Genomic DNA, 25,823 nt, shown 5'->3' with positions numbered 1-25,823 from the left:
TCACAGCTGCTCAGAGCCTCAGGGGAAAAGGTCCAGGTGGAAATTTAGACCAAACACCCACCCTGATCCAGTAGCTCTCTTCAATCAGTTACACCATGTGGGATCAGGCACACGAGAGATAGAGAGAGAGGGGAGGGAGAGTGAGAGAAAGAGGAGAGAGCTCCAGACTCAAGACCAGACTGGCAATAAGGCAAGGAGCACTGAGCATGTGTTAAAGAAATGTATTGGAACATTGTGTTTCCCATTCTTCCTCACTGACATGCTTTCCCCTCCCTCTCTCTCTCTCTCTGAAGGTTGGTATGGGAATTTGGAACTCAGTATATTGCACTGGGAGGTGAGGGCAGTGGTGAGAGAGCTTGAGTGAGTGGAGCAACTCCTCCAAGGCTGAAGTTAAGGCAAACCCCTGATGCGTTTTAGTGGAAGCTTTGTATCTAAGGCCATGCCTGTCCTGTCCGTGTAGCTATCCTGGGAGTGTTTGTTAGGGACAGTGTAGAGGGAGCTTTACTTTCTCTCTAAGGCCATGCTGTACCTGTCCTGGGATTGTTTGATGGGACAGTGTAGAGGGATCTTTGTGGAGGAATTCAGCAAGGCTCCTTGGACTGCACCTTCCAAACCCACAACCATTGCCATCTAGAAGGACAAGGGCAGCAGACAGATAGGAACATTACAGCCTGGAAGGTTCCCCTCTAAGTCACTAACCATATTGACTTGGAAATATATCGCCGCTTCTTCACTGTTGCTGGGTCAAAATCCTAGAACTCCCTCCCTAACAGCACGGTGGGCATACTGACACCACAGGGACTGCAGCGGTTCAAGAAATCAGCTCACCACCATCTTCTCAAGGGCAACAAGAGATGGGCAATAAATGTTGCCTTAGCTGGCGACGCCTGCATCCCATTAATGAATACATTTTAAAAAAAATCTAGCCCCATGCTGTACCTGTCTGGGGAGTGTTTGATAGGGACAGTGGAGAGGGAGCTTTACTCTGCATTTAACCATAGCCAGAAAAAATTGACACTGGGTGTAAACGATGGGATTGTTAATTCTTAAAATCTCTAATTTAACGAGTGACGGGCAGACCCAGATCACAAATATTGCCAACATTGACGGGAGCACGAAATATGCGCCCAATGTGAACGTTAACCTTTATCCAAACTCTCAGACTGTGCCCTCTCAAACCTCTAAATCTCTATCCAATCACAGCCAAAAACTATTCCTTGTAAAATTGGAATGATGATGTTTCCCCCCTGTCATTAATGCCCTTTAGAAATAACACCAGATGGCATGGTCATCGTAGGCTATTTGAAAACTGGAGGGGGGACATCACTAATCGCAGTGCCCTTACCAATGCCCCACCTAGGAGCAGCCAACTCCATGCAGGACTAGATTCAAATGTGGGATCTTTCTGACTCAGTATAATATTGATCGGTGTATTTCCCCAAGGAGCCAATCAGAGGGGTGTGGGCGCCCTTGATTTCAGTACAATCGCACATTCTCAGGATGGTGTTAAGACTGCCTGTTGTTCCCCAAGCTTTATGCTTCTTAATACAAAGCAGAAATTCCTGACTACCTTGCAAGTGAGAAACAAATTAGAAGGATTTGCATTTATTTAGCACCTTTCACAACCTCAGGACCTCCCAAAGCACTTTACAACCAATGAAGTACTTCTGAAGCATAATTACTGTCGTAGTGTAAGAAATGTGGCAGGTAATTTGTGCACAGCAAGCTTCCACAAATCAGTTCAGTGATATCTGTTTTCGTGATGTTGGCTGAAGGATAAATATTGGACTAGGACACCAGAGGGGAGCTCCCCTGTTCTTCGAATTGGGCCATGTGATCATTTCCACCCGCCTGAGAGGGCAAGGCAGGGGCCTCGGTTTACTGTCTTATCTGAGAGACAGCGCCTCCGACCCGTGCAGCACCCCCTCAGCGCAGGAGCTGGGAGTGTCAGCTTAGATTATGTGCCCAAGTCCTTGGAGTGGGAGTTGAACCCGCAACCTTCTGACTCCAAGGCGCAAGTGGCACAGCTGACACTCAAAAGTTGATGCAGTGCAACTGCAGCTTATGAAGCCACAGTTTTTGACCGAAAGGTCGGCATTGTTCGTGCTTTATAGGAATTAGTTTTTTCTTTACTTTTTTTAACAAATCGTTCGTTGGTCAGATGCATCTTGTAACGGCAATAATGAACACTAAGGTGTGGATTAATTTTGGGTCAAAATCTGGGAACTCCCTCCCTAACAGCACTGTGGGTGCACCTACACCACAGGGACTGCAGCAGTTCAAGAAGGCAGCTCACCACCACCTTCTCAAGGGGCAATTAGGGATGGGCAATGAAAGCTGGCCCAGCCAGTGACATCACACTCTGTGAACAAATAATAAAAAAAATGTTTGCAGAAATAGCGCAGTGCATGAGAGGGTCAGGGGCTGAAAGGTGCTGATGTAGATTACAGACAAAGACAAGGGCTGTGAATTCCTATTTCCTTTGAAAGGATTGGCACAAGGGCACAGCCCACTACCCTTTTTTGACCACAGCAATGAGACATCCCACGCGCCAAACATTTTGCGCTGAACTATTTGCAGAATGCAGCAGCACCCTCGGCGACGGGATGAGCAGTATTACACAAACTGTCGAGTCATTACAGCACCGAAGGAGACCAATCGGCCCATCGAGTCCATGCTGGCTCTCTGTAGAGCAATCCCGTCACGCCCATTCTCCCGCTTTATTCCCTGTAGCCCTGCAAGTTTATTTCCCTCAAGCGCCCACCCCACTTCAAGTCATTCGCCTCTGCTTTCACTACCCTCATGGGCAGCAATTCCTGATCATTACCACTTGCTGGGTGTAAATGTTTTTCCTCACATCACCTCCTGCATTCTTTGCTGTGTCTCCTGGTCTCTGTACCATCAGCTTTTCTCTGTCTGCCTTATATAAGACAGCCACACCTCTAATCAAATCTCCCTGCAATCTCCTTTGCTTCAAGGCAAAGAAACCCAGTTTCTAGGAATGCTTACAGCACAGAAAGAGGCCTTTTGGCCCATTGTGTCTGTGCTGGCCCTGTAAGAACAACTCAGCTAGTGCCACTCTCCCACCTTTTCCCTGTAGCCCTGCAAACTTTTTCTCTTCAATAATTATCCAATTCCCTTTTGAAAGCCATGAACGGTTTCAGGCTATCGAAGGGGAGTAAAGCAAGATACTTTTGCTGCTCCTGAACTAGCAGTTACAAAAAAAAGACAAAGTACATGTAGGGTTGCCAACTGTGATTAAATGTATTCCTGGAGGTCTCATCACATGACTCACCCCCACGCTCCAGCCATTAGTCGGCCAACCTATCTACCCTTGTGACTTCCTACGCCAATTGGAAAGCAAAAGGACTCTACCCAATTGGATGATGCTTGACTATTAGCCTTCCCCCCCCACCCCATTTTCAACATTTTTATACCTGGTAAAATGTTCAAAGAAAATGACCACCAAAAAAAAATTCCTTTTAATGCCCCAATGATTTTTCTCCAGGGTTGCACACAGCAGTGTCCTGGAGATTGATCTTCAATTCCTGGAGACTCCAGGCCAGTCCTGGAGGGTTGGCAAGCCTAAGTAAATGCATCATAGTTTAAATGAAGAATTTTGCACCCAATTTAAGGGTTGGTGGAATTTGAGAAGCATTTATGAATTTAAGATATGAACGATGATCAGTATTCACAAGTAGATTAAAATCACTGCTTAATTCGGCAGCTTTTAAAATTTTGTTTTAAAAGGTGCAGTGCAGGCTTTCCGCCAGCAGATGGTGACTATTTGCACAAAATATTGCTTTAGTGCAAAGACTCCACAAGGGTTTAACCCTTCGACTGTCCAAAGGCCCAGGGGATGTCCAGCTGCCCTAGGCCAGCTTGTTATCAATGAGAATGAAACAAGCTAGAATATTACAGCAATAACGCAGTGCTATGCTTTCCTCCTCGGTTACTGCCAGGAGTCTCCCATTTACAACTACAATGAACAAAAAGACTAGAGATGAAAATACATGTTTGGTGGGGGGGGGAGGGTTCCCTTTGCCACCACTGAAGGAGGCCATTTGGCCCGTCCTGTCCATGCCAGTTCTCTGAGAGATCAACTCGTCCCACCGCCCTTCTCTAAATCGACGTTTTAGATGTTATCTACGCCTTTGGATTCAAATTTGAATTGTCCAGCCAATTATTAATGCATACAACTTTTACAGTCTAGTGGCTTTTAATTGTTTACTGTCACAGAAGGCCAGGTACTTGTTATTAGCACTTTAGTTGTGTCAGGTTCATTTTAATGGCAGATATCTCGTGGCCTCCCCACAAAGCTGGTCCCTCTAGCTCACGAAAGGTCCCTCGTTTGATTCCTGGTCAAGGGAAGACAAGTCCTCTTCCTGAAGGATTCTCCGCCTGTAAACAGCCACTGCCCCTTGAGATTCCAACTCTGCCGCAATCACCCCCGAAAATTCACTGGTAATGCCGTTGGCCATTGACTCAAAACCCTGAACATGGACCCTTACCTGGGCCTGGGGGGACGACACACTAAAGGACAGAGACAACCACCCCAAATTTTGGTGACCCCCCCCACCCAAAATGAATATTATAATCTTTTCAAAAAAATGCTCTTTTATAATTAATTAAAGCTTTTTTTTTTGTTTTCCATTTTTTACAGTTAGCACTTTTATTTCTGTTTTAAATTAACTTGGCCTTTATTTACAACCGCTTCTCATCTGTTGCAATGTTGCCAACTATGATTAAATGTGTTCTTGGAGGTTTCATCGCAAGACTCGCCCCCCCACACTCCAGTCATTAGTCGGCCAACACGCCCATCCTTGTGACGTACGGCCTTCCTACGCCAATTGGAAAGCAAAAAGACTCATTACCCAATTGGATGATGCTTGACTATCAGCCAAACAGCCTTTACCCCCCCCACCCCTCCCCATTTTCAATTGGTTTATATCTGGTAAAGAGAAATGTTGAAAGAAAATGTCAAAAAAGAAAATCTCTTTTAATGTTCTGATGATTTTTCTCCAGGGCTGCCAACAGTAGTGTCCTGGAGATTGATCTTCAATTCCTGGAGACTCCTGGCCAATCCTGGGGGGGGTTGGCAACCCTACAAGTGTCAAGTTTTGGGGACCTCCAAGCATGTGCAACTTACTGCTTGGTTATAACCAGCGTTATGCTGGAGCTCCTCCCTGCTTGTCCCGACCCGGGGCACCAGCTTTACAGGGAGAGCTGGAATAGCGTGGGATGAATCTAAGCCTTCTACCCTTCCGGGATTGCTTTAGTAATATAGAGACAACTTGCATTTATATAGCACCTTTCACCACCTCAGGATGTTCCAAAGTACCTCACCCTTTCCGACAGTCGCTGTTGTAACATAGAAAATGCAGCAACCAATTTGTGCACAGCAAACTTCCACAAAGAGCAATGAGATCATGAGCAGATCATCTCTTTTGATGAAGGCATAACTGTTAGCTAGGTCAGTCCACTCTTTGAAATAGGGCCATGGGATCTTTCTCGTCCGCCTGAGAGACTTAGCGTCTCATTTGAAAGGCAGTACCCCCGGCAGTGCAGCATTCCCTCAGTACTAGTACTGCACTGGAGTGGTAGCCAGGGTACATGGTGGAGTGGGAGTTGGACCCACAAATGTCTGACTAGGAGGCAAGAGTGCTACTCACTGAGTTACAGGAGCCTGGAGTCCTGCGGCCTGGCCTAAGCTTTGGCACACTGGATCTCGGACAGAGAGTTCACATGGGATCTGACAAAGGAGATTGCCGGACCCCTCATTGCTCTCACCCTCTCCCAAAGCAGACAGTCAGAGCTTGGACTATCTTAATCACTTCATAAATTTCAACCTATTTTAAATTTTTTTTCTCCATATTTAAATACTTTATTTGACATACTTGTGTCTGATTTAGAAATTAGGGACCTGCATTGTTTATGGATGCGATAAGAGTAGTGGCTACATTACTGGACAAGTTAAAATTCCACTATGACAGTTTTTGAATTCAGTTTTACAACCTGAAAGTATCAGTCAGAATGACCACGATGTGGTCGGACTGCCATAACTGGCTCACTAATGTCCTTAAAGGAAGGAACTCTGCCACCCTTGCCTATATGTGACTCCAGCCCCACACCAACTCAGTTGTATCCGGGGCAACTAGGGTTGGCTAATCAATGCAGCCTTGTCACATCCTAAAAAATGATTATATTAAAAAAAAATACCCAGGAGTTGCCTCAAATCTCGCGCCATGAGCTGTTTCACTCCAGTCCATATGTGGAAAGTTAAGACCTACAAAATCACAAAGCTTAATCCCTGGAAGCCGTTCCCTGTTGGCAACAGTTTTGCAAGGGTTAAAAGAATCTAATTCTCGTTTGTATATTCGTAACAAAGGAGAGATTGCTCTCCTATGTACTGAATGCAGGTTAACAGAATCCTGCTGGGACGTTTCTCTGTCTCCCTAGGACTGAGACACCAAATCTGTATCCCTGTTTTTCATCCTAAGCCTTCAGCAGCTGAGGACCTAGCCACTGGAATTCCTTCCCTGTGCCTCTACCTCCATTAAGAAGCTACTTAAAACTTATGCTCACCTATCTCAACTTGAACAGAAACTGAACTGGACTAGCCAAGAGCAGGTCAGAGGCTGGGAATTCTGCAGCGAGCAATCAACTGATTCCCCAAAGCCTGTCCAAGGTACAAGTCAGGATTGTGATTTTTGTTATTGTTATTCGTTAATGGGATGTGACTAGGCCAGCATTCATTACCTATCCCCAAAAGGGGCATTTAAGAGTCAACCACATTGTTGTGGGTCTGGAGTCACATGTCAGCCTTCCCTGAAGGGCACTAGTGAACCAGATTGGATTCAAATTTCACCACCTGCTGTGGTAGGGTTCAAACATTGGGTCTCTGGAATACCAGTCCAGTGACAAGACCACTATGCCACCACTTCCCCGATGGATGGAATACTCTCCACTCGCTTGGATGAGTGCAGCTCCAACAGCGCTCAAGAAGCTTGACACCATCCAAGACTAGGCAGCCCACTTGATTGGCACCACATCCACCACCTTCAATACTTACTCCTTCCACTACTGATGCACAGTGGCAGCAGTGTGTACCACCTACAAGATGTACTGTAGCATCACCAAGGGTCCTTCAATAGCACCTTCCAAACCCATGACCTCTACCATCTAGAAAAGGACAAGGGCATCAGATAGATGGAAACACCACCACCTGGAAGTCCCCCTCCAAGTCACTTACCACCCTGACTTGGAACGATACTGCTGTTCCTTTACTGTCGCTGGGTCAGAATCCTGGAACTCCCTCCCTAAAAGCGCTGTGGGTGTACCTACATCGCATGGACTGCAGTGGCTCAAAGGTGGCTCACCACCACCTCGGGGGCAATTAGGGTGTGAATGAATAAAAAAATCCTGTGGCTGGGTGTCAAACTTTAATTGATGACGGTCCAGTGGAATGCTTGACTATGTTAAAGTCACTCTATAAATGCAAGTTGTTGTTTTTGCTGCAACTGTTTGTGACACTGAAATCGAGGTTAGAACGCATTCTCCTGGGTCTAAGTGATTCATCTCCGAATCTGCAACCCTCCCCTGCCCCAGCAACGCAGCTTAAAGAAGGCTGGGCACTTCAGAATTGGCACTATTGTTGCACTGCCTCTCACCTGCAGACCTGTCCAGCAAGTTTCTGCACTAAGATAAAAGCATCTGAAGAAGAGTCATACGGACTCAAAATGTTAACTGTCTTTCTTCTCCACAGATGCTGTCAGACCTGCTGAGTTTTTTCAGCAATTTTTGTTCTTGTTTCAAGTTTCTGTACTTAAGTGGTTTATGATTCCTTCCAGGTGAGCTGAGATTGCCTGTTCCTCCCCCCACCACCCCCTCCATCGTCACCCCCCGCGAACTGTCCTCTCCACACAACCCTCTATATGTCCTTACCAACATGTTCCACTGCCTTGAAAGCCCCTCTTCTCCCACCGTGTTCCACTGCATTGAAAGCTGTTTCCCCCTCTTCTCCCACCGTCCCTTCCCCTAGCGCCTGATGTGAGTTTCCAACTCCTCCAGGATTGTCCTGGAGTCTCCAGGAATTGAAGCTCAATCGCGAGGAGAAGGCGAGCAAAAGAGAAACAGCCTGAGATTGGCCCCGGGGTGGGTGCGCTAAACAATGTTGGGTGTTGAGAAATAAAAGGATGCTCGGCGGAGAGGCAAGACTCATCCAATCAGGGGAATGGAGAGTCTGCTCGTGTTGCGATTGGCTGGGAAGTGTTGTGCCACGGGAATGGCTAAATTGGGTGACCAATGGCAGGAGGAGGCGGGGATTAGTCAAGTAAGGGTTAATCTCAGTTCCATTTCTGTGTAATCCCAAAATGTTGAGATTCTGTTAGGAATGGGTAAGAAAAGGTGGACGGACGTGCATTTCTGTTGTTGTCTGACCTCAGGACATCCCGAGCCACTTCCGATGAAGTATTTTTGGAAGGAGTGGCGACTGGTTAGAATGTAGGAAACACAGCAGCCACTGCTGAGCACAGGAAGATCCCACAAACAGCATTTTGGTAACGATCAGCTAGTCTGTTGTCGTATTGTAAATTGAGGGATGAATATTAAGCCCCAGGACACTGGAGAGAACTCCCCCCACCCCCATCTTGTTTCAAATGGTGCCATGGGATCTCTTAGGACCAACCAAGAGGGTTGCACAACATTCCAAACCTCCAGGCTTAAAAAAAGTCAAACAGGGCAAGCTGGCGAGGACGAACTATTAATGGGAAGTTACCGAGGTTTCATTGCCAGAGATGAGGGTTGGGGCGGGGCAGGGAGGGGTGGGGGAGTTGGCGAGAGAGGGGAAAAACGGGGATGAAGCACTTGCTCGGGCAGCCCTGCACGGAAAGTACCGTAAGATCAAGTCTATACGTTGCACCCCACAATGGCTTGTTGGGTGGGCACAGCTCAGTGTGTGTGTGATCTGATTTCTGGTCTGAGTTGATCTCAACAGTTATGGGGCTACAGATGGGGATGGGCTTCCTGCCCCTGGTGACAACTTCTCCCCTATGCAAGGGCGGGGAGCTTGGGGGCAAGGGTAGGATCGTGTGCCTTTGGGCTTTGGTGCCCTTCAGTCAAATAGCCTGAAGACACCCACTATCTGGACACCGATATGAAGATTTTGGTTTGTTGGGTGGGGAGGTGGGGGGAAGGGAGCACATTGTGACCTTGGAATGGTATCAGAGCCTAGATCTTCAGGAACACGAGGTGTAGGTCATTCAGCCCCTCAAGGCTGTTCCATTAGGTCCTGGCTGCTCTGTATCTTAACTCCCATCTACTCTCCTTGGTTCTGTAATAGTTAATGCTGTTGCCTAACAAAAATTTAAGAGATGTTAAAGTGAAAAGCCCCCTTGTACAATTCATACTAATATGAATGTCACACCCTGTCTGTAGAATGTGTAAAATCAGACATGTGGGGAATGCAGTGTATATATTTGTATTTTACTGTGGGTTTACCCTACTTGCATATTGAGGAGCAGTGGCACGTCCGACTGGAATTCTATCCCCAGACGCCCATGAAGTACAGCAAGGCTTCATTTGTTTTTAGTGGGTGATGGGGTTGGGTGGGTAAGAAGGGGAAAGTCTGTCTGAAAACGTTACCTCGAGCGAGAGATGGAGAGACTGAAAAGCCGGCCTGCCTGTTTAATCCACACCGACTGGCTCATTGTTGCTTCTCACTGTACTTTGTTCGTAAGACGTAAGCTGTTTCTAAAGCACTTGTCAAAGGTGCGGTTTCTGACGCACTTCATTGCCCCGCCCCTCTCCCCGTGTAAACTGTATAAATGTTAAACATTTGATGTTGCCGGTCTGATCTGTGAGGGCAGACTGGCATTAAACTGGGAAAAAAAGACAAAAAAAAAAACTTGATTTGATCAAGATTCAAAAACAAACAATACAAACTAACAACACTCCTCCTTGTCTGTTGATTCCTCATTTAATAAATGTTTATGTGGTTTTCCGCATTCTTCACAGCACTTCAAGCAGAAACCAAGAGCACTTAATCAGCGGAGAACAGCAACACAGTGACTAGGTGCCATCCTGATGACTTGCATTTTTATAGCACCTTTCAAACCCCTCAGGAGATCCCAAAGCACTTTACAGCCAATGAAGTACTTTTTGAAGGGTGGTTGCAGGTGTGGTACAGGAAAGCTGGTAGCAATCTGCGCACAGCAAGCTCCCACAAAACGAGATCTACCGACCAGACAATCTGAGACACCGATGCTGGAACGTGTACAACTTGCATTTACGTAGTACCTTTGGAAAATTTAAACATTCACAGGTGTGTCAAACAAAATTTGACACTGAGCCACAGAAGGCGATATTAGGATGAGGTGACCAAAAGGTGCCACTCTGGTCAAAGAGGTAGGCTGTTAAGGAGTGTCTTAAAGGAGGGGAGAGAGGCAGAGAAGTTTAGGGAGGTTAATTCAAGCGTTTTAGGGCTTGGGCAGCTGAAAGCACGACTGCCAATGGCGAAGCAATTAAAATGGGGGATGCACAAGAGCCCAGGATTGCAACAGCACAGATATCTTATCTCGTAGGGTTGTGGGGCTGGAGGAAATAGAGAAGGGAGGGATTGGGATGGGCAAGGTCATGTAGGGATTTGAAAATAAGAATGAGAATTTTTAACTTGTGGCCTAAAACATTATATACATATATATAACACAGAAACCCCTGGACATTATATGTACATTCTGTAAAATACATACATATACATACAATGATTAAACACGTAGCTGGAAGAGTCTAAACACATTATTGCCTCCTGGCTAAACTCAAACCCTATCTGTTTAATCTGAAATGCAGCTACCTGAAGCTCACGTTGTATTATTGATGGGAAATGAAGAGCCAGTGATACTGTACCCTTACCGACCTTTCACACATACAATAAGGACACCTTCAACCTTCTGAAACCTGCATTTTATTTCATTTGTTTGCTTTGAAATGCAGAAGAACGCAAGCCACTTGTTAAAATAAAAACAAAAATACCTGGAAAAACTCAGCAGGTCTGACAGCATCTGCGGAGAGGGAGACAGTTGACGTTTTGAGTCCATATGACCCTTCGTCAGTTCTGATGAAGACTCATACGGACTCGAAACGTCAACTGTCTCCCTCTCCGCAGATGCTGTCAGACCTGCTGAGTTTTTCCAGGTATTTTTGTTTTTGTTCTAGATTTCCAGCATCCACAGTATTTTGCTTTTACCACTTGCTAAAATGTTCAGTGTTCAGCGGTTAAGTGTCTGGCCCCCAGAGCTTTGCTCCGAGGTTTCTCAATCCCAAGGAGGTGACGATAAATAGCCCAAGATAGGAGGTTGCCTTTAGCACACCGAAGCTTTGAAAGAGAACGACACAAGCAGAGGGCAAAAAGAGCAATGAGCAATAAAAGATTCACGGACATCAACAGGGAGTAAGACTACAGAATAATCCATTGCAGGAGACCTTTCAGACCATTGCAAGCTGGGCTTTGCTTATTCCCGATATCCTTTCCTCAAGGCGCTAAACTCACTCTGGGCACAATCTCGCTGCCTCCCTCCAGCGTCTGCCCTGACAACCACTCTCCACACAGGAGTCATGGCGACGAGCAGCTGTGGGCTGTTCAACCATGTGAGGGGGTAGCAGCCAAGCTCAGGCCTATCCTCATCCGTTAAACGTGCCGGTTACATTCGGGACGCTGGCATTGGGGAAGGGAAGGGGGGCCGGGGGAGGTGGAAGGTCATTGGGTAATGATCAGGAAAAGGAATCCCGGCTGGATTTTGGTTATTTTTAGCCTCGGATTGCAGTGGCTCCTTTTCCCTGTGCAACCAGAGAGACAGGTTAACCTCCCAGATCGGTACATTTCAGTATCTTTCCAAGCTACTGCAGCAACAAAATAAAAAGGAACCCCTAACACGTGCTCTTCAAATTACAGTTTTGTTCTTTAACCCCATGATTAAGTAGAAGAAAGAATTTGCATTTATATAGCGCCTTTCATGATGTCTGATGTCCCAAAGTGCTGTACAGCCAATGAGGTACCTTTGATGTGTCGACAATTGCTGCAATGTAGGAACCTTAAATCCTGTGCACCCATAAAACGTACATACAGATTTCTACACATGCAAGAGCCAGCTTTAACCACTCGAGCTTCACTTCTGTTTCCGCCCTTGTTACTTGTCCGATTTGCTCTTGTCCTCCTTCGATTTGCAGTCTTCGCACTCCTCGTCGTGGATGATCTCCACCTCGAGCCGCCCGATGTAAAGGGAGACGGCGCACAGCCAGAACAGGGCCACCGCCCCCACCACCAGGCCGCTCATCAAAGCCGTCGGCACAGACAGCATCATCATCCTCCTCAGCAGGAAGAGGTTAGCGACATACGAGCCGCTCCCATAGGAGATGCAGACTCCTCCGAGGATGAAGAATCCTGGGAAAAGAGGGGGGCAGGAGGTCAGAGTTAGGAAACGGCCATTAACGTTCAAGGAGGGCAAAACCGGTGAGGGTAAGAAGAAAAGCGTACACGTTTGTACAGTGCCTTTCATGACCCCAGGGCATCCCAAAGCAACCACTGACAATTTAAAAAACACTGCCCTTAGGTTGAGAAGAGGGAAGCGTTTGCTTTATTTAATGCATTTGATGCACAACCCCTCAGTGACAGCTTAGTGAATAATTGTATCATAAAGAATTTGCATTTATATACCAATTTCCATAATGTTAAGGCAGCCCAGAACATTTTACACTGAGCTACATAATTTTAAAGTGCTGCCACTACAGTTATCCAGGAAATGCGGCAGATGAGGGCAATGCATTTGACGTGGTCTACTTGGACTTCAGCAAGGCTTTTGATAAGGTCCCGCATGGGAGACTGATAACGAAGGTAAGAACTCATGGGATCCAAGGCAATTTGGCAAATTGGATCCAAGATTGGCTGAGTGGCAGGAAGCAGAGGGTGATGGTGGCAGGGTGTTCTTGTGACTGGATGCCTGTGTCCAGTGGGGTTCCACAGGGATCAGTGTTGGGTCCTTTTTTGTTTGTGGTATATATAAACGATTTAGACTTGAATGTAGGAGGGTTGATCAGTAAGTTTACGGATGACACGAAAATTGGTGGGGTGGTAAACAGTGAGGAGGATAGCCTTACATTACAGGAGGATATAGACGGGCTGGTGAGAGGGCTGATCATTGGCAAATGGAATTTAATCCGGATAAGTGTGAGGTGATGCACTTGGACAGGACAAACAAGACATGGGAATACACGATGAATGGTAGGACCCTGGGAAGTACCGAGGATCAAAGGGACCTTGGTGTGCATGTCCACCGGTCCCTTAAGGTAGCGGGACAGGTAGATAAGATGGTTAAGAAGGCATATGGGATACTTGCCTTTATTAGCCGAGGCATAGAATATAAGAGCAGGGAGGTTATGCTGGAACTGTATAAAACACTGGTTAGGCCACAGCTGGAGTATTGCATGCAGTTCTGGAATCCACATTATAGGAAGGATGTGATTGCACTAGAGAGATTTACCAGGATGTTGCCTGGGCTAGAGAGTTTTAGTTATGAGGAGAGATTGGATAGACTGGGTTATTTTCCCTGGAACAGAGGAGATTGAGGGGGGACATGATTGAGGTGTATAAAATTATGAGGGGCATAGATAGGGTAGACAGGAAGGAACTTTTCCCCTTGGTGGAGGGATCAACAAGCAGGGGGCATAGATTTAAGGTAAGGGGCAGGAGGTTTAGAAGGGATATGTAGAAGAATTTTTTCACCCAGAGGGTGGTGGGAATCTGGAACTCTCTGCCTGAAAGGGTGGTAGAGGCAGAAACCATCATAACATTTAAGAAGTATTTGGATGTGCACTTGCGATGACATGGCATACAAGGCTATGGGCCGAAGGGCTTTTTTCTGTGCTGTGGACCTCTATGACTCCCACAACAGTAAAATTCCCTCTATACTGCCTCAAACACTCCCAGGGCAGACACAGCACGGGGTTAGATACAGAGTAAAATTCCGTCTACGTTGTCCCCATCAAACACTCCCAGGACAGGTGCAGTACAGGGTTAGATACAGAGTAAAGTTCCCTCTACATTGTTCCCATCAAACACTCCCAGGGCAGGTACAGCACGGGGTTAAATACAGAGTAAAGCTCCCTCTACACTGTCCCCATCAAACACTCCCAGGGCAGGTACAGCACGGGGTTAGATACAGAGTAAAGCTCCCTCTACACTGTCCCCATCAAACACTCCCAGGACAGGTGCAGCACAGGGTTAGACAAGCTCATTCCTGAGGTGTGAAGATTACTCAGCCCATATAGTTTGAGAGCTTGCAGCGGAACTAACTACCATGAAAGCTGCTGGAATATCGTCACTAATGTCCTTCCAGAAATAGGAGCCTGCTGCCCCCTACCCAGTCTGGGCATCACGTACCTCCAGTCCTACAGTACACAGGTGATTTTTAACAGCCTCTGAAGAAATCTAGCGCCATTAAAGACCAACCTACAGAGCCAGGCCAACAGAGGATGGGCAGTAACTGCAGCTTTGCCTGTGTCATCTATACCCTGAGAGCAAGTAACTAAAAGCTATCACTGATGTTGGTGCAGTCATATCAGCCTTCATTCAATAGCATAGTTTGTGAGACTGTCAACATACCCTAGCAATCCAGGGAGCTGATCAACTCTGGCCTCTTGTGCGTCCCCCAATTTTCATCGCTCCATCATTGATGATTGTGCCTTCAGCTGCCTGAGCCCTGGGATTCTCTCCCTAAACCACCCTGCCTCCCTCTTCTCCTTCAAGATGCTCCTTACAGTCCACCTCTTTGGCCAAGCTGCCCTGTGCTAATATCTCCTCGTGTGGCTCAGCGTCAAACTTTGGCAAGGCTCCTGTGAAGCGCCTTGTGACGTTTCGCTACACTAAAGGCACTATATAAATGCAATTTGTTGTCGCTTGGCCCACAGTCTGAGTCTCATGGTGCTGACAGGCTTGGAAGTAAAGCCTTCATTGGCACATAAGCTCAACGCAAAGCAACTGGCATGGGGCAGGGTAACACAGTTGTCATTTTGGGATGGACAAGCTAAGGGATAGGCCCACGGTGGAGCCACATGGTGTATTGTTACTCACCATAAGCTGCCTCTCTCCCTGTATCACTCTGCATATACGATATCACTCCCACTCCAGTCGCCAGCAGTCCATTCCGAAACCAGGAGAGAAATCCTATGGGGAAAGGGAAGCAACGTAACATTCAACAGTTCAACTCCTATCCCTTTCTTTCCTTCTTCCCTCCGCCCCTGGAAGGTGCCAACTCTCCCTGGGGTGGGATTTCCGCGTAAGCCTCCTGTCACTGGCCATCCTTCGTGAGCAAGCCCAGCCGGCGTGGGTGGGCTATTCACCCATGAGGGCATCACAGCCGAGTACAACCTGACCCTCTCCCGGCATCCTAACGCAAAACACTTGCCAGTTGGAGTTGGTGAGACTATGATCCAGGGAAACCAGCTGCAGTGCCCAAATTCCTACCCAGTCTGAGATCAGCAGGGTTGGCACAGAACCTGGGGGGCCCCCTCTGCTCAGCTCCCATTGCTAAATCGTCACACAGGGCAGCAAGCCAGTACTTAAGAAACTGTGCCTTTTTATGTGATGGGGAGTTTGAGGAAGGTACTGCAAAAACATAGGGTGCCACCCCCCCCATTCCCACCCCATCAGCCCCCATAACAATGAATCCAAGTCAAAATCGAGTAAAGTAGACCAAACTACTGAGGCAGAAATCATAGATGCACTGCAGGAATTCACCAAGGATCCTTGGACAGCACCTTCCAAAGCCATGACCACTACCACCTAGAAGGACAAGGGCAGCAGATAGATGGGAACACCACCACCTGCAAGTTCCTCTCCAAGTCACTCACCACCCTGACTTGGAAATATATTGCTGTTCCTTCACTGTCACTGGGTCAAAATTCTGGAACTCCCTCCCTAACAGCACTGTGGGTGTACCTACAACACATGGACTGCAGCGGTTCAAGAAAGCAGCTCACCACCACCTTCTCAAGGGCAATTAGGGATGGGCAATAAATGCTGACCCAGCCAGTGAAGCCCACATCCCCTGAATGAATAAAGAAAAAAGAATGGTTACAGCACAGGAGGAGGCCATTCAGCCCATCGTGCCTGTGCCAGCTTATTGCATCTAGTCTCAATCCCCAGCCCTTACCCCATCGCCCAGCTAATCTTTTCCCTTCAGAGGAAGGTTTCATATTTTAGATCTGTCTGCCAGAAAAAAAATCATGTATATATTATTTAAAATAATTTCATAAGGTTAAGAAAAGACACCAGACCTGTTTCATGGGCCTTCCTGAGCATCTGCAATTAAAAACAAAGACAATTAGTAAATCAGCAGCACATTCGGCCTTGGTGCAGACTGGATTTGGAGAGGACGGGACTAACCCCAGCAACATCCCAGGGAACTGAGAACATAAAACCCGCTACTTAATCTAACACTTCCTCAGTTCGTATTGCTGCAGCCCTGAATTACAGGTCCAGCTAATGCACTGGTGCTATTAACCCAGCCAGCACTGGGTTGTTCTGCAGGAACACTGATTGCAGTCTCTCCTACCCCACCACACCCCTCCCTTCCCCTCCCCACTTCTCTGGGCTGCATGATACACGTACTGGTCATCAAAGGGCTCAAACCAACAGGTCGACTTTTACCGACACTGCTGCACAAACTCAATCCACAAGAAGTGATTAGGGAGGCAAATGGAACGTTGGCCTTTATTGCCAGGAGGATGGAGTATAAAAGTATCAACGTCTTGCTACAACTGCACAGGGTGAGGGGAGACACCGAAAGTCCTGCATGCATTTTTGTCTTAGATAAGGAGGGATATACTTGCATTGGAGGCGGTTCAGAGAACGTTCACCAGGTTGATTCCTGGGATTGTTTTATGGGGGAAAGTTGAGCAGCTGGGGGCCTTTTGGGGTTCAGAAGAATGAGAGCTGATCCGATTGAAACAGGTTCTGAGGGGAGTTTGACAGGGTAGATGCTGAGTGGATATTCCCCTCATAGGTGATTCGAGAACTAGGTGAAAGCGTTTCAAAATAAGGGGTCTCCCATTTAAGATGGAGATTAGGAGGAATTTCTTCTCCTAGAGGGTCGTTAGTCTGTGGAATTCTCTACCCTAGAGGGCAGAGTGGAGGCTGGGTCATTGAATATATTCAAGGCTGAGTTAGACAGATTTTGGATCCACAAGGGAGTCAGGGATTAACGAGAGGCAGGCAGGAAAGTGGAGTTAAGGCCACTATCAGGTCAGCCATGATGTTAATGAATGCTGCAGCAGGCTCGAGGGGCCGAATGGCCTACTCCTGCTTCCATTATGTTTTTAGGGCTTCACTTAACCAGGAGCCAATGTCAGTCAGCGAGCACGGGGGTGACGGACAAACAGGGCTTGGTGTGAGTTTGGACAGGGGCAGCAGAGTTTTGGGTGACGTCAAGTTTACGGAGGGTAGAATGTGGAAGACTGGTGTTGTAATAGTCAGGTCTAGAGGAAACAAAGCAATGGGTAAGGTCTTCAGCAGCAGATGAGTTAAAGTGGGGCAGTAATATAATAAATAGGAATATAATTTTATATTGTAAGACCAGAGCAGTGAACTAGCAACCTATATATGTACTGAACACACATAATACATTGATCCATATAATCTAAATGAAAACCTTGAACATCCTGTAAACTTTCCCATCATAAGCTCCTGTCTATGCACTGATAATGGTGACTTTCTATGTAAACCTGTCACACTGTAATTACAGTCTCCCACCAAGAGGAGGAGCTGCCAATCTACAAATCTTTCTCACCAAAAATAATTTTCTAAGCAACTTCAAGACACATCTATCCACAGGAATTGATGTTTCAACTTTAAAACAACAGACCAGGTTACACACAGCACTTCCTTAAAAGCCCAGTAGGGTACAGCAGTCCAATGATTATAATCCTGATGGGGGAGACGATAGCATAGTGGTAATGTTGCTGGACTAGTAATTCAGAGGGCAGGCTAATGCTCTGTGGGGGTGGGTTCAAATCTCAGCTGGTGGAATTTAAATTCAATACCCATCTGGGTCATTAATGCCCTTTATGGAGGGAAATCTGCTGTCCTTACCTGGTCTGGCCTACATGTGACTCCAGACACAGAGCAATGTGGTTGACTCTTAACTGCCCTCAGAAATGGCCTAGCAAACCACTCAGTTCAGGGGCAATTAGGGATGGGCAACAAATGCTGGCCTTGCCAGCGACGCCCACATACTGTAAATTTTTAAAAAACCTTATATGAAGTGTTAGAAAATGTCACTCAGTTCCCATATCTTGGAAACTATCTATTCCAAAAGAGGTACACCACCGAATCTAATCCAATGTGTTAGCATTGTTTTCGAGAATCGTGATATCAGACCTGACACGAAACAATAGGAGTTGCTCCCTTCTTTTAACAACATAAGAAATAGAAGCAGGAGTAGACCATTTGGCCCCTCGAGCCTGCTCCGCCATTCAATAAGATCATGGCTGATGATCGTGTGTTTCGATTTCCACATTCCCATCTAACCCCCCGATAACCTTTGATTCCCTTGCCTAACAAGAATCTATCTACCTCCGCCTTAAAAATACTCATTGACTCCACTTCCGCCACCTCCTGAGGCAGAGAGTTCCAAAGTCGCACAACCCTCAGAGTGAAAAAAATTCTCCTCATCTCTGTCCTAAAAGGGTGACCCCTGATTTTAAAACCGTGCTCCCTAGTTCTGGACTCATCCACAAGGGGAAACATCCTTTCCATGTCCACCTTGACAAGGCCGTTTAGAATCTTGTATACTTCAATCAAATCACTCCTCACTCTTCTATACTCCAGTGGAAATAAACCCAGTCTGTCCGACCTTTCCTCATAAGACAACCCACTCATTCCAGGTATCAATCTAGTAAACCTCCTCTGAACCGCCTCCAACACATTTACATCCTTCCTTAAATAAGGAGACCAAAACTGCACACAGTATTCAAGATGCAGTCTCACCAATGCCCCTGTATAACTGAAGCATAATTTCCTTACTTTTATGTTCAATTCCTCTTGTGATAAAGGATAGTATTCCATTAGCCTTCTCAATTACTTAATGTACCTGCATACTAACTTTTTGTGACTCATGTACTAGAACACCTAGATCCCTCTGCACCTCAGAATAATGCAGCCATTCTCCATTTAACAAATACTCTGCTTCTTTGTTCTTCCTGCCAAAGTGAACAACTTCACATTTTCCCACATTAAACTCCATTTGCCATATCTTTGCCTACTCACTCAACCTATCTATATCCATCTGCAACTTCCTCATGTCCTCTTCACAACATACTTTCCTACCTATCTTTGTGTCACCTGCAAATTTAGCTGCCATGTCTTCACAGACCCCTGTAGGACTCCACTCGTCACATCCTGCCAATCAGAAAAAGACCCATTTGTGCATACTCTCTGCTTTCTGCAGGTCAGCCAATCTTCTATCCATGCTAATATGTTAACCCCGAGATCATGCGCTTTTATTTTCTGTAATAATCTTTGAAGTGGCACCTTATCAAATGCCTTCTGGAATCCAAGTATAGTATGTCTACAGGCTCCCCTTTATTCACTGCATACGTTGCTCCTTCAAAAAACTCCAATAAATTGGTTAATCATGATTTTCCTTTCACAAAACCATGCTGACTCTTCCCTATTGCCTTGAGCCCTTCTAAGTGCCCAACTATAATCTCCTTAATGATCGATTCTAATAGCTTCCCCATGACAGACGCCAAGCTAACTGGCCTATAGTTTCCTGTTTTCTGCCTCCCTCCCTTCTTGAATAGGGAGGTTATATTTGCTACTTTCCAATCCGATGGAACCTTTCCAGAATCTAGCGAGTTTTGGAAAATTAACACCAACACATCGACTACCTCATTAGCCACCTCTTTTAAGACCCTAGGATGTAGTCCATCGGGACCCGGAGACTTGCCAGCCCGCAGCTCCATCAATTTGCTCTGTATGGAGACTTGAACTTAGACACCATATCAAGGCCCTAGAACGACACCATTAATGCTGATAAAGAAGGATCTTACTTATCGAGTGGGAGGACAAAAGAACAAGATGCGGGCATTTCAAGTACAGAGGCCATGTTAGTCTCACATTAACTGAGATGGATGGGATCTGTCATCAGGGTGCCTGACTCAAGACATCCAAACACATGCTCTAACTCAGAGCTTGGCCGGGGATCCCATTCACATGGGGGCCAAAGGAAACGTTGCAAAGACGATCCCAAACTCTCCTAGAAGGTTTGCCCTATTAACACCGACGCACCGGAAGCAGAGGCCCAATTGTGACCAAAATGGTGATCCGTCATCAAAAACGGTGGCAAGGCCTTCCAATCGACATCAGCGGCCACTGGGAGAGAAGGGCAAGAGAGAAAGGAAGAAAGAGACGGGCAGCTGCTTGAGCCAACAATCCCCACCACTGCTTCCCCGACTGACAACCAATGTCCTCACTGTGGGACAGCCTACAGGGCTAATGTAGGGCTCATAAGCCATCACAGCAAACACTGTCATCTCACTTAAACCCAGCCACCCCCACGGAAGAATCATCCCTCGACATGAGGGGTTGCCATTGATAATGATGGTTGCGTTACTGGAGTATTTCAGGGGCCTGGACTGATGATCAGTTCAAATCCCACCATAGTAGCTGGGGAAATTAAATAAATCCAGAATAAAAAGCTAGACTCAGTAATGGTGACCGTGAAACTACGGACTGTCATAAAGGCCCATCTAGTTCGCTAACGTCCTTTATGGAAGGGAATCTGCCGCCCTTACCCGGTCTGGCCTACACGTGACTCCAGTCCCACAGCAATGTGGCTGACTCTTAACTGCCCTCTGAAATGGCCAGAAACTTCGGTTAAACGTAATCAGGGAGAGGCAATAAATGTTAGCCTTACCAGCAACATCCAGGTCCCACGAATGATTTTTTTAAAAAGTACTGTGCGTTAACAGAGGAGCACTCCTGCTCTTATAAACCAGCAGCATCCCTCTTACTGAGGGGCAGGGAGCGGGACCCACTATTTTAATCCATTCTCTATATCAGTGGTTTGTGGGTTCCAGCCCCACTCCTAATCCAGGCTGACACTCCCAGTGCGGTGCTCAGGAAGGGTGGCACTGCCAGGGGTTTAAACCGAGGACCCGTCAGTTCTCTCAGGAGGACACAGACTCTATTCCAAAGGAGAGTAGAGGAGTCTTCCTGGGAATCCTAGAAAAAATATTTATCCCTCAAACCACATCGCTGAAAAAGATGATTTGTGGGAGCTTGCTGTGCGCAAATTGGCTGTCTTGTTTTCCTATATTACAACGTCGCTTCAAAGGTACCTAACTGCTTGTAAAGCGTTTTGGAAAGGTCTTGCATTTATATAGCGCCTTTCGCAACCACAGAATGTCTCCAAGTGCTTCACAGCCAGTGAATTACTTTTGAAGTCACTGTTGTAATGTAGGAAATGCAGCAGTCAATTTGCTGATTATGGAGCTTGAATGTTTGAGGACTCTGGGTCTATACTCGATGGAGTTTAGAAGGATGAGGGGGGATCTGATTGAAACTTACAGAATACTGAAAGGCCTGGATAGAGTGGACGTGGGGAAGATGTTTCCATTAGTAGGAGAGACTAGGACCCGAGGGCACAGCCTCAGAGTAAAAGGAAGACCTTTTAGAACAGAGATGAGGAGAAACTTCTTTAGCCAGAGAGTGGTGAATCTATGGAATTCATTGCCACAGAAGGCTGTGGAGGCCAGGTCATTGAGTGTATTTAAGACCGAGATAGATAGGTTCTTGATTGGTAAGGGGATCAAAGGTTACGGGGAGAAGGTGGGAGAATGGGGTTGAGAAACTTATCATCCATGATTGAATGGCGGAGCAGACTCAATAGGCCGAATGGCCTAATTTCCGCTCCTATGTCTTATGGTCTTATGTGACAACAACCAGATAATCTGTTTTAGTGATATTGAGCTGGAGGGCCACACACCAGGGAGAACTCAAATAAACATAGAAAATGCTGGAAATACACAGCAGGTCTGGCAGTATCTGTGGAGGGAGAAATAGAATTAACGTCTCAGGTTGTGACCTGTCAACAGAACCGGGGAAAACTCCCCTGCTGCTCTTCAAAATGGTGCCGTGGAATCTTTTAGATCCACCTGGGAAGCACAGACCAGGGCCTCAGTTTAATGTCTCATCCAAAAGATGGCAATTTCACGCTTACTTCAGCCATGGTAACGCATACGTCCGTCACAGGCACGCATACGTCCGTCACAGGCACGCATACGTCCGTCACAGTCACCTATACGTCCGTCACAGTCACGCATACGTCCGTCACAGTCACCTATACGTCCGTCACAGGCACGCATACGTCCGTCACAGGCACGCATACGTCCGTCACAGGCACGCATACGTCCGTCACAGGCACGCATACGTCCGTCACAGTCACCTATACGTCCGTCACAGTCACGCATACGTCCGTCACAGTCACCTATACGTCCGTCACAGGCACGCATACGTCCGTCACAGGCACGCATACGTCCGTCACAGTCACGCATACGTCCGTCACAGTCACCTATACGTCCGTCACAGGCACGCATACGTCCGTCACAGGCACGCATACGTCCGTCACAGGCACCTATACGTCCGTCACAGGCACGCATACGTCCGTCACAGTCACGCATACGTCCGTCACAGGCACCTATACGTCCGTCACAGGCACGCATACGTCCGTCACAGGCACGCATACGTCCGTCACAGTCACGCATACGTCCGTCACAGGCACGCATACGTCCGTCACAGGCACCTATACATCCGTCACAGGCACCTATACGTCCGTCACAGTCACGCATACGTCCGTCACAGTCACGCATACGTCCGTCACAGGCACGCATACGTCCGTCACAGGCACGCATACGTCCGTCACAGGCACGCATACGTCCGTCACAGTCACCTATACGTCCGTCACAGTCACCTATACGTCCGTCACAGGCACGCATACGTCCGTCACAGTCACGCATACGTCCGTCACAGTCACCTATACGTCCGTCACAGGCACGCATACGTCCGTCACAGTCACGCATACGTCCGTCACATGCACCTATACGTCCGTCACAGGCACGCATACGTCCGTCACAGTCACGCATACGTCCGTCACAGGCACGCATACGTCCGTCACAGTCACCTATACGTCCGTCACAGTCACGCATACGTCCGTCACAGTCACGCATACGTCCGTCACAGGCACGCATACGTCCGTCACAGTCACCTATACGTCCGTCACAGGCACGCATACGTCCGTCACAGTCACGCATACGTCCGTCACAGTCACGCATACGTCCGTCACAGGCACGCATACGTCCGTCACAGTCACGCATACGTCCGTCACAGTCACCTATACGTCCGTCACAGTCACGCATACGTCCGTCACAGGCACGCATACGTCCGTCACAGTCACCTATACGTCCGTCACAGTCACGCATACGTCTGTCACAGTCACGCATACATCCGTCACAGTCACGCATACGTCCGTCACAGTCACGCATACGTCCGTCACAGGCATGCATACGTCCGTCACAGTCACCTATACGTCCGTCACAGGTACGCATACGTCCGTCACAGTCACCTATACGTCCGTCACAGTCACGCATACGTCCGTCACAGGCACGCATACGTCCGTCACAGTCACGCATACGTCCGTCACAGTCACCTATACGTCCATCACAGTCACCTATACGTCCGTCACAGTCACACATACGTCCATCACAGTCACCTATACGTCCGTCACAGTCACGCATACATCCGTCACAGTCACCTATACGTCCGTCAGTCACCTATACGTCCGTCACAGTCACGCATACGTCCATCACAGTCACCTATATGTCCGTCACAGTCACCTATACGTCCGTCACAGTCACGCATACGTCCCTCAGTCACCTATACATCCGTCACAGTCACCTATACGTCCGTCACAGTCACGCATACGTCCGTCACAGTCACCTATACGTCCGTCACAGTCACCTATACGTCCGTCAGTCACGCAAACGTCCGTCACAGTCACGCAAACGTCCGTCACAGTCACGCATACGTCCGTCACAGTCACCTATACGTCCGTCACAGTCACGCATACGTCCGTCACAGTCACGCATACGTCCGTCACAGTCACGCATACGTCCGTCACAGTCACGCATACGTCCGTCACAGTCACCTATACGTCCGTCACAGTCACGCATACGTCCGTCACAGTCACGCATACGTCCGTCACAGTCACCTATACGTCCGTCACAGTCACGCATACGTCCGTCACAGTCACGCATACGTCCGTCACTGTCACCTATACGTCCGTCACTGTCACCTATACGTCCATCACAGTCACCTATACGTCCGTCACAGTCACCTATACGTCCGTCACAGTCACGCATACGTCCATCAGTCACCTATACGACCGTCACAGTCACGCATACGTCCGTCACAGTCACGCATACGTCCGTCACAGTCACCTATACGTCCGTCACAGTCACGCATACGTCCGTCACAGGCACACATACGTCCGTCACACTCACCTATACGTCCGTCACAGTCACCTATACGTCCGTCACAGTCACCTATACGTCCGTCACAGTCACCTATACGTCCGTCACAGGCACGCATACGTCCGTCACAGTCACGCATACGTCCGTCACAGTCACCTATACGTCCGTCACAGTCACGCACACCTCCGCCACGGTCATGCACACGTCCGTCACGGTAAGTTTACATCCGTCACGGTTTAAACACCGCTTTGATGATAACACCCCACAATATCACATACCTATATATATTTATATTGTGTATCTATATTATATTTATATAATATGCAATGTATTTGCTGCATTTTAAATTTGTTTTATCTTTAAAAATTATTTGATTTTGTTCCATTATACAATATATTTTAAAATAGTATTTTTTAGCTTTTATTTGTATTAAGTTACCAGTCCCAGTCTATGTTTTATCACATTTCTCTCATTTGCAGTTTTAGTTCATTGGCTCCCAGCTCTTCTCACCCAGGCATCCGCCCTCTCCAGTTCGGTCACCCCCGGTTGCCCCGTACCCGAGCTCGCGGTTCCTGCTCTCGGCCCGGCCCGGTTCTGGCTCGGGGTCTGGCTCTGGCTACGGCTCCTGCTGCACAAGTTGAACCTCCTGCGGGCGAAATGCGTGTAAAAGTACCGGCGCAAGGCCCCGAACGCGCGGAAAGACGCCATCAGAGCAGCTGCTAAAGCGAAAGGGGAGGCCCAAGCCGCATCGCCGGTCCTGCAAAATACACCCCCCTCCCAGCAACAGGCAGCCGCTGTCCGGCCCTCCGACCGCTGGGGGGGGCTGCTGCACTCGGAGGACTCCTCCGCCGGCTGGAGGACCGACGAGCAGCGGGGGGAGAGGGGGGGAGCGCCTCTCGGCGGTCGGAGGACCTGAACTGCGACTTCCAATGGCCGGAGGATTGAATGGCATCGGGGACAGCGCCACTCAGTTGTGGGCAGACCTGAAGTGCGACCTCCAATGGCCGGAGGATCGAATGGCATCGGGGACAGCGCCACTCAGTTGTCGGAGGGCCTGAAGTGCGACCTCCAATGGCCGGAGGGTCGAATGGCATCGGGGACAGCGCCACTGGGGGGGTCGGAGGACCTGAAGTGCGACCTCCAATGGCCGGAGGATCGAATGGCATCGGGGACAGCGCCACTCAGGGGTCGGAGGACCTGAAGTGCGACCTCCAATGGCCGGAGGATCGAATGGCATCGGGGAC

At 47.9% G+C, this 25,823-nt stretch overlaps 1 protein-coding gene across 2 annotated transcripts; it reads right to left on the bottom strand.

The window, feature by feature from the left end:
* Positions 1-9,957: 9,957 nt before the first annotated feature.
* Positions 9,958-25,617, bottom strand: tmem160 (transmembrane protein 160). Of its 2 annotated transcripts, XR_013573929.1 has the most exons (5): positions 25,090-25,617; positions 16,327-16,351; positions 15,122-15,214; positions 11,174-12,436; positions 9,958-11,057 (listed from the first exon to the last, which is right to left on the bottom strand). XR_013573929.1 is itself a non-coding variant. In XM_078533303.1 (4 exons), the coding sequence occupies exons 1-4, from the start codon at positions 25,600-25,602 to the stop codon at positions 12,183-12,185; spliced, it is 885 nt and encodes a 294-aa protein (XP_078389429.1). In that variant the 5' UTR covers positions 25,603-25,617; the 3' UTR covers positions 9,958-12,182. The 2 variants fall into 2 exon arrangements, 1 of the variants encoding a protein (XP_078389429.1); XM_078533303.1 differs by having other exon boundaries at positions 9,958-12,436.
* Between the last annotated feature and the right edge of the window lie 206 nt (positions 25,618-25,823).

Source organism: Cetorhinus maximus, chromosome 32 (genome assembly GCF_964194155.1).
Source record: "Cetorhinus maximus chromosome 32, sCetMax3.hap1.1, whole genome shotgun sequence".
NCBI classification, from domain to species: Eukaryota; Metazoa; Chordata; class Chondrichthyes; order Lamniformes; family Cetorhinidae; genus Cetorhinus; species Cetorhinus maximus.
The sequence above is the reverse complement of the archived record's forward strand: the minus strand, read 5'-3'. Positions and strand labels throughout refer to the sequence as shown.

What these genes read in the sequence shown, in the direction of transcription:
- tmem160 (XM_078533303.1), bottom strand. Translation starts at nt 25,602, where the DNA reads ATGCCATTCGATCCTCCGGCCATTGGAGGTCGCACTTCAGGTCTGCCC. An exon ending in CAGGAAGGCCCATGAAACAG is followed by an intron (nt 15,215 to 16,326) that starts GTCTGGTGTCTT and finishes CTTTCCCCATAG; the next exon opens with GATTTCTCTCCTGGTTTCGG. An exon ending in AGGGAGAGAGGCAGCTTATG is followed by an intron (nt 12,437 to 15,121) that starts GTGAGTAACAAT and finishes CTCTTTTCCCAG; the next exon opens with GATTCTTCATCCTCGGAGGA.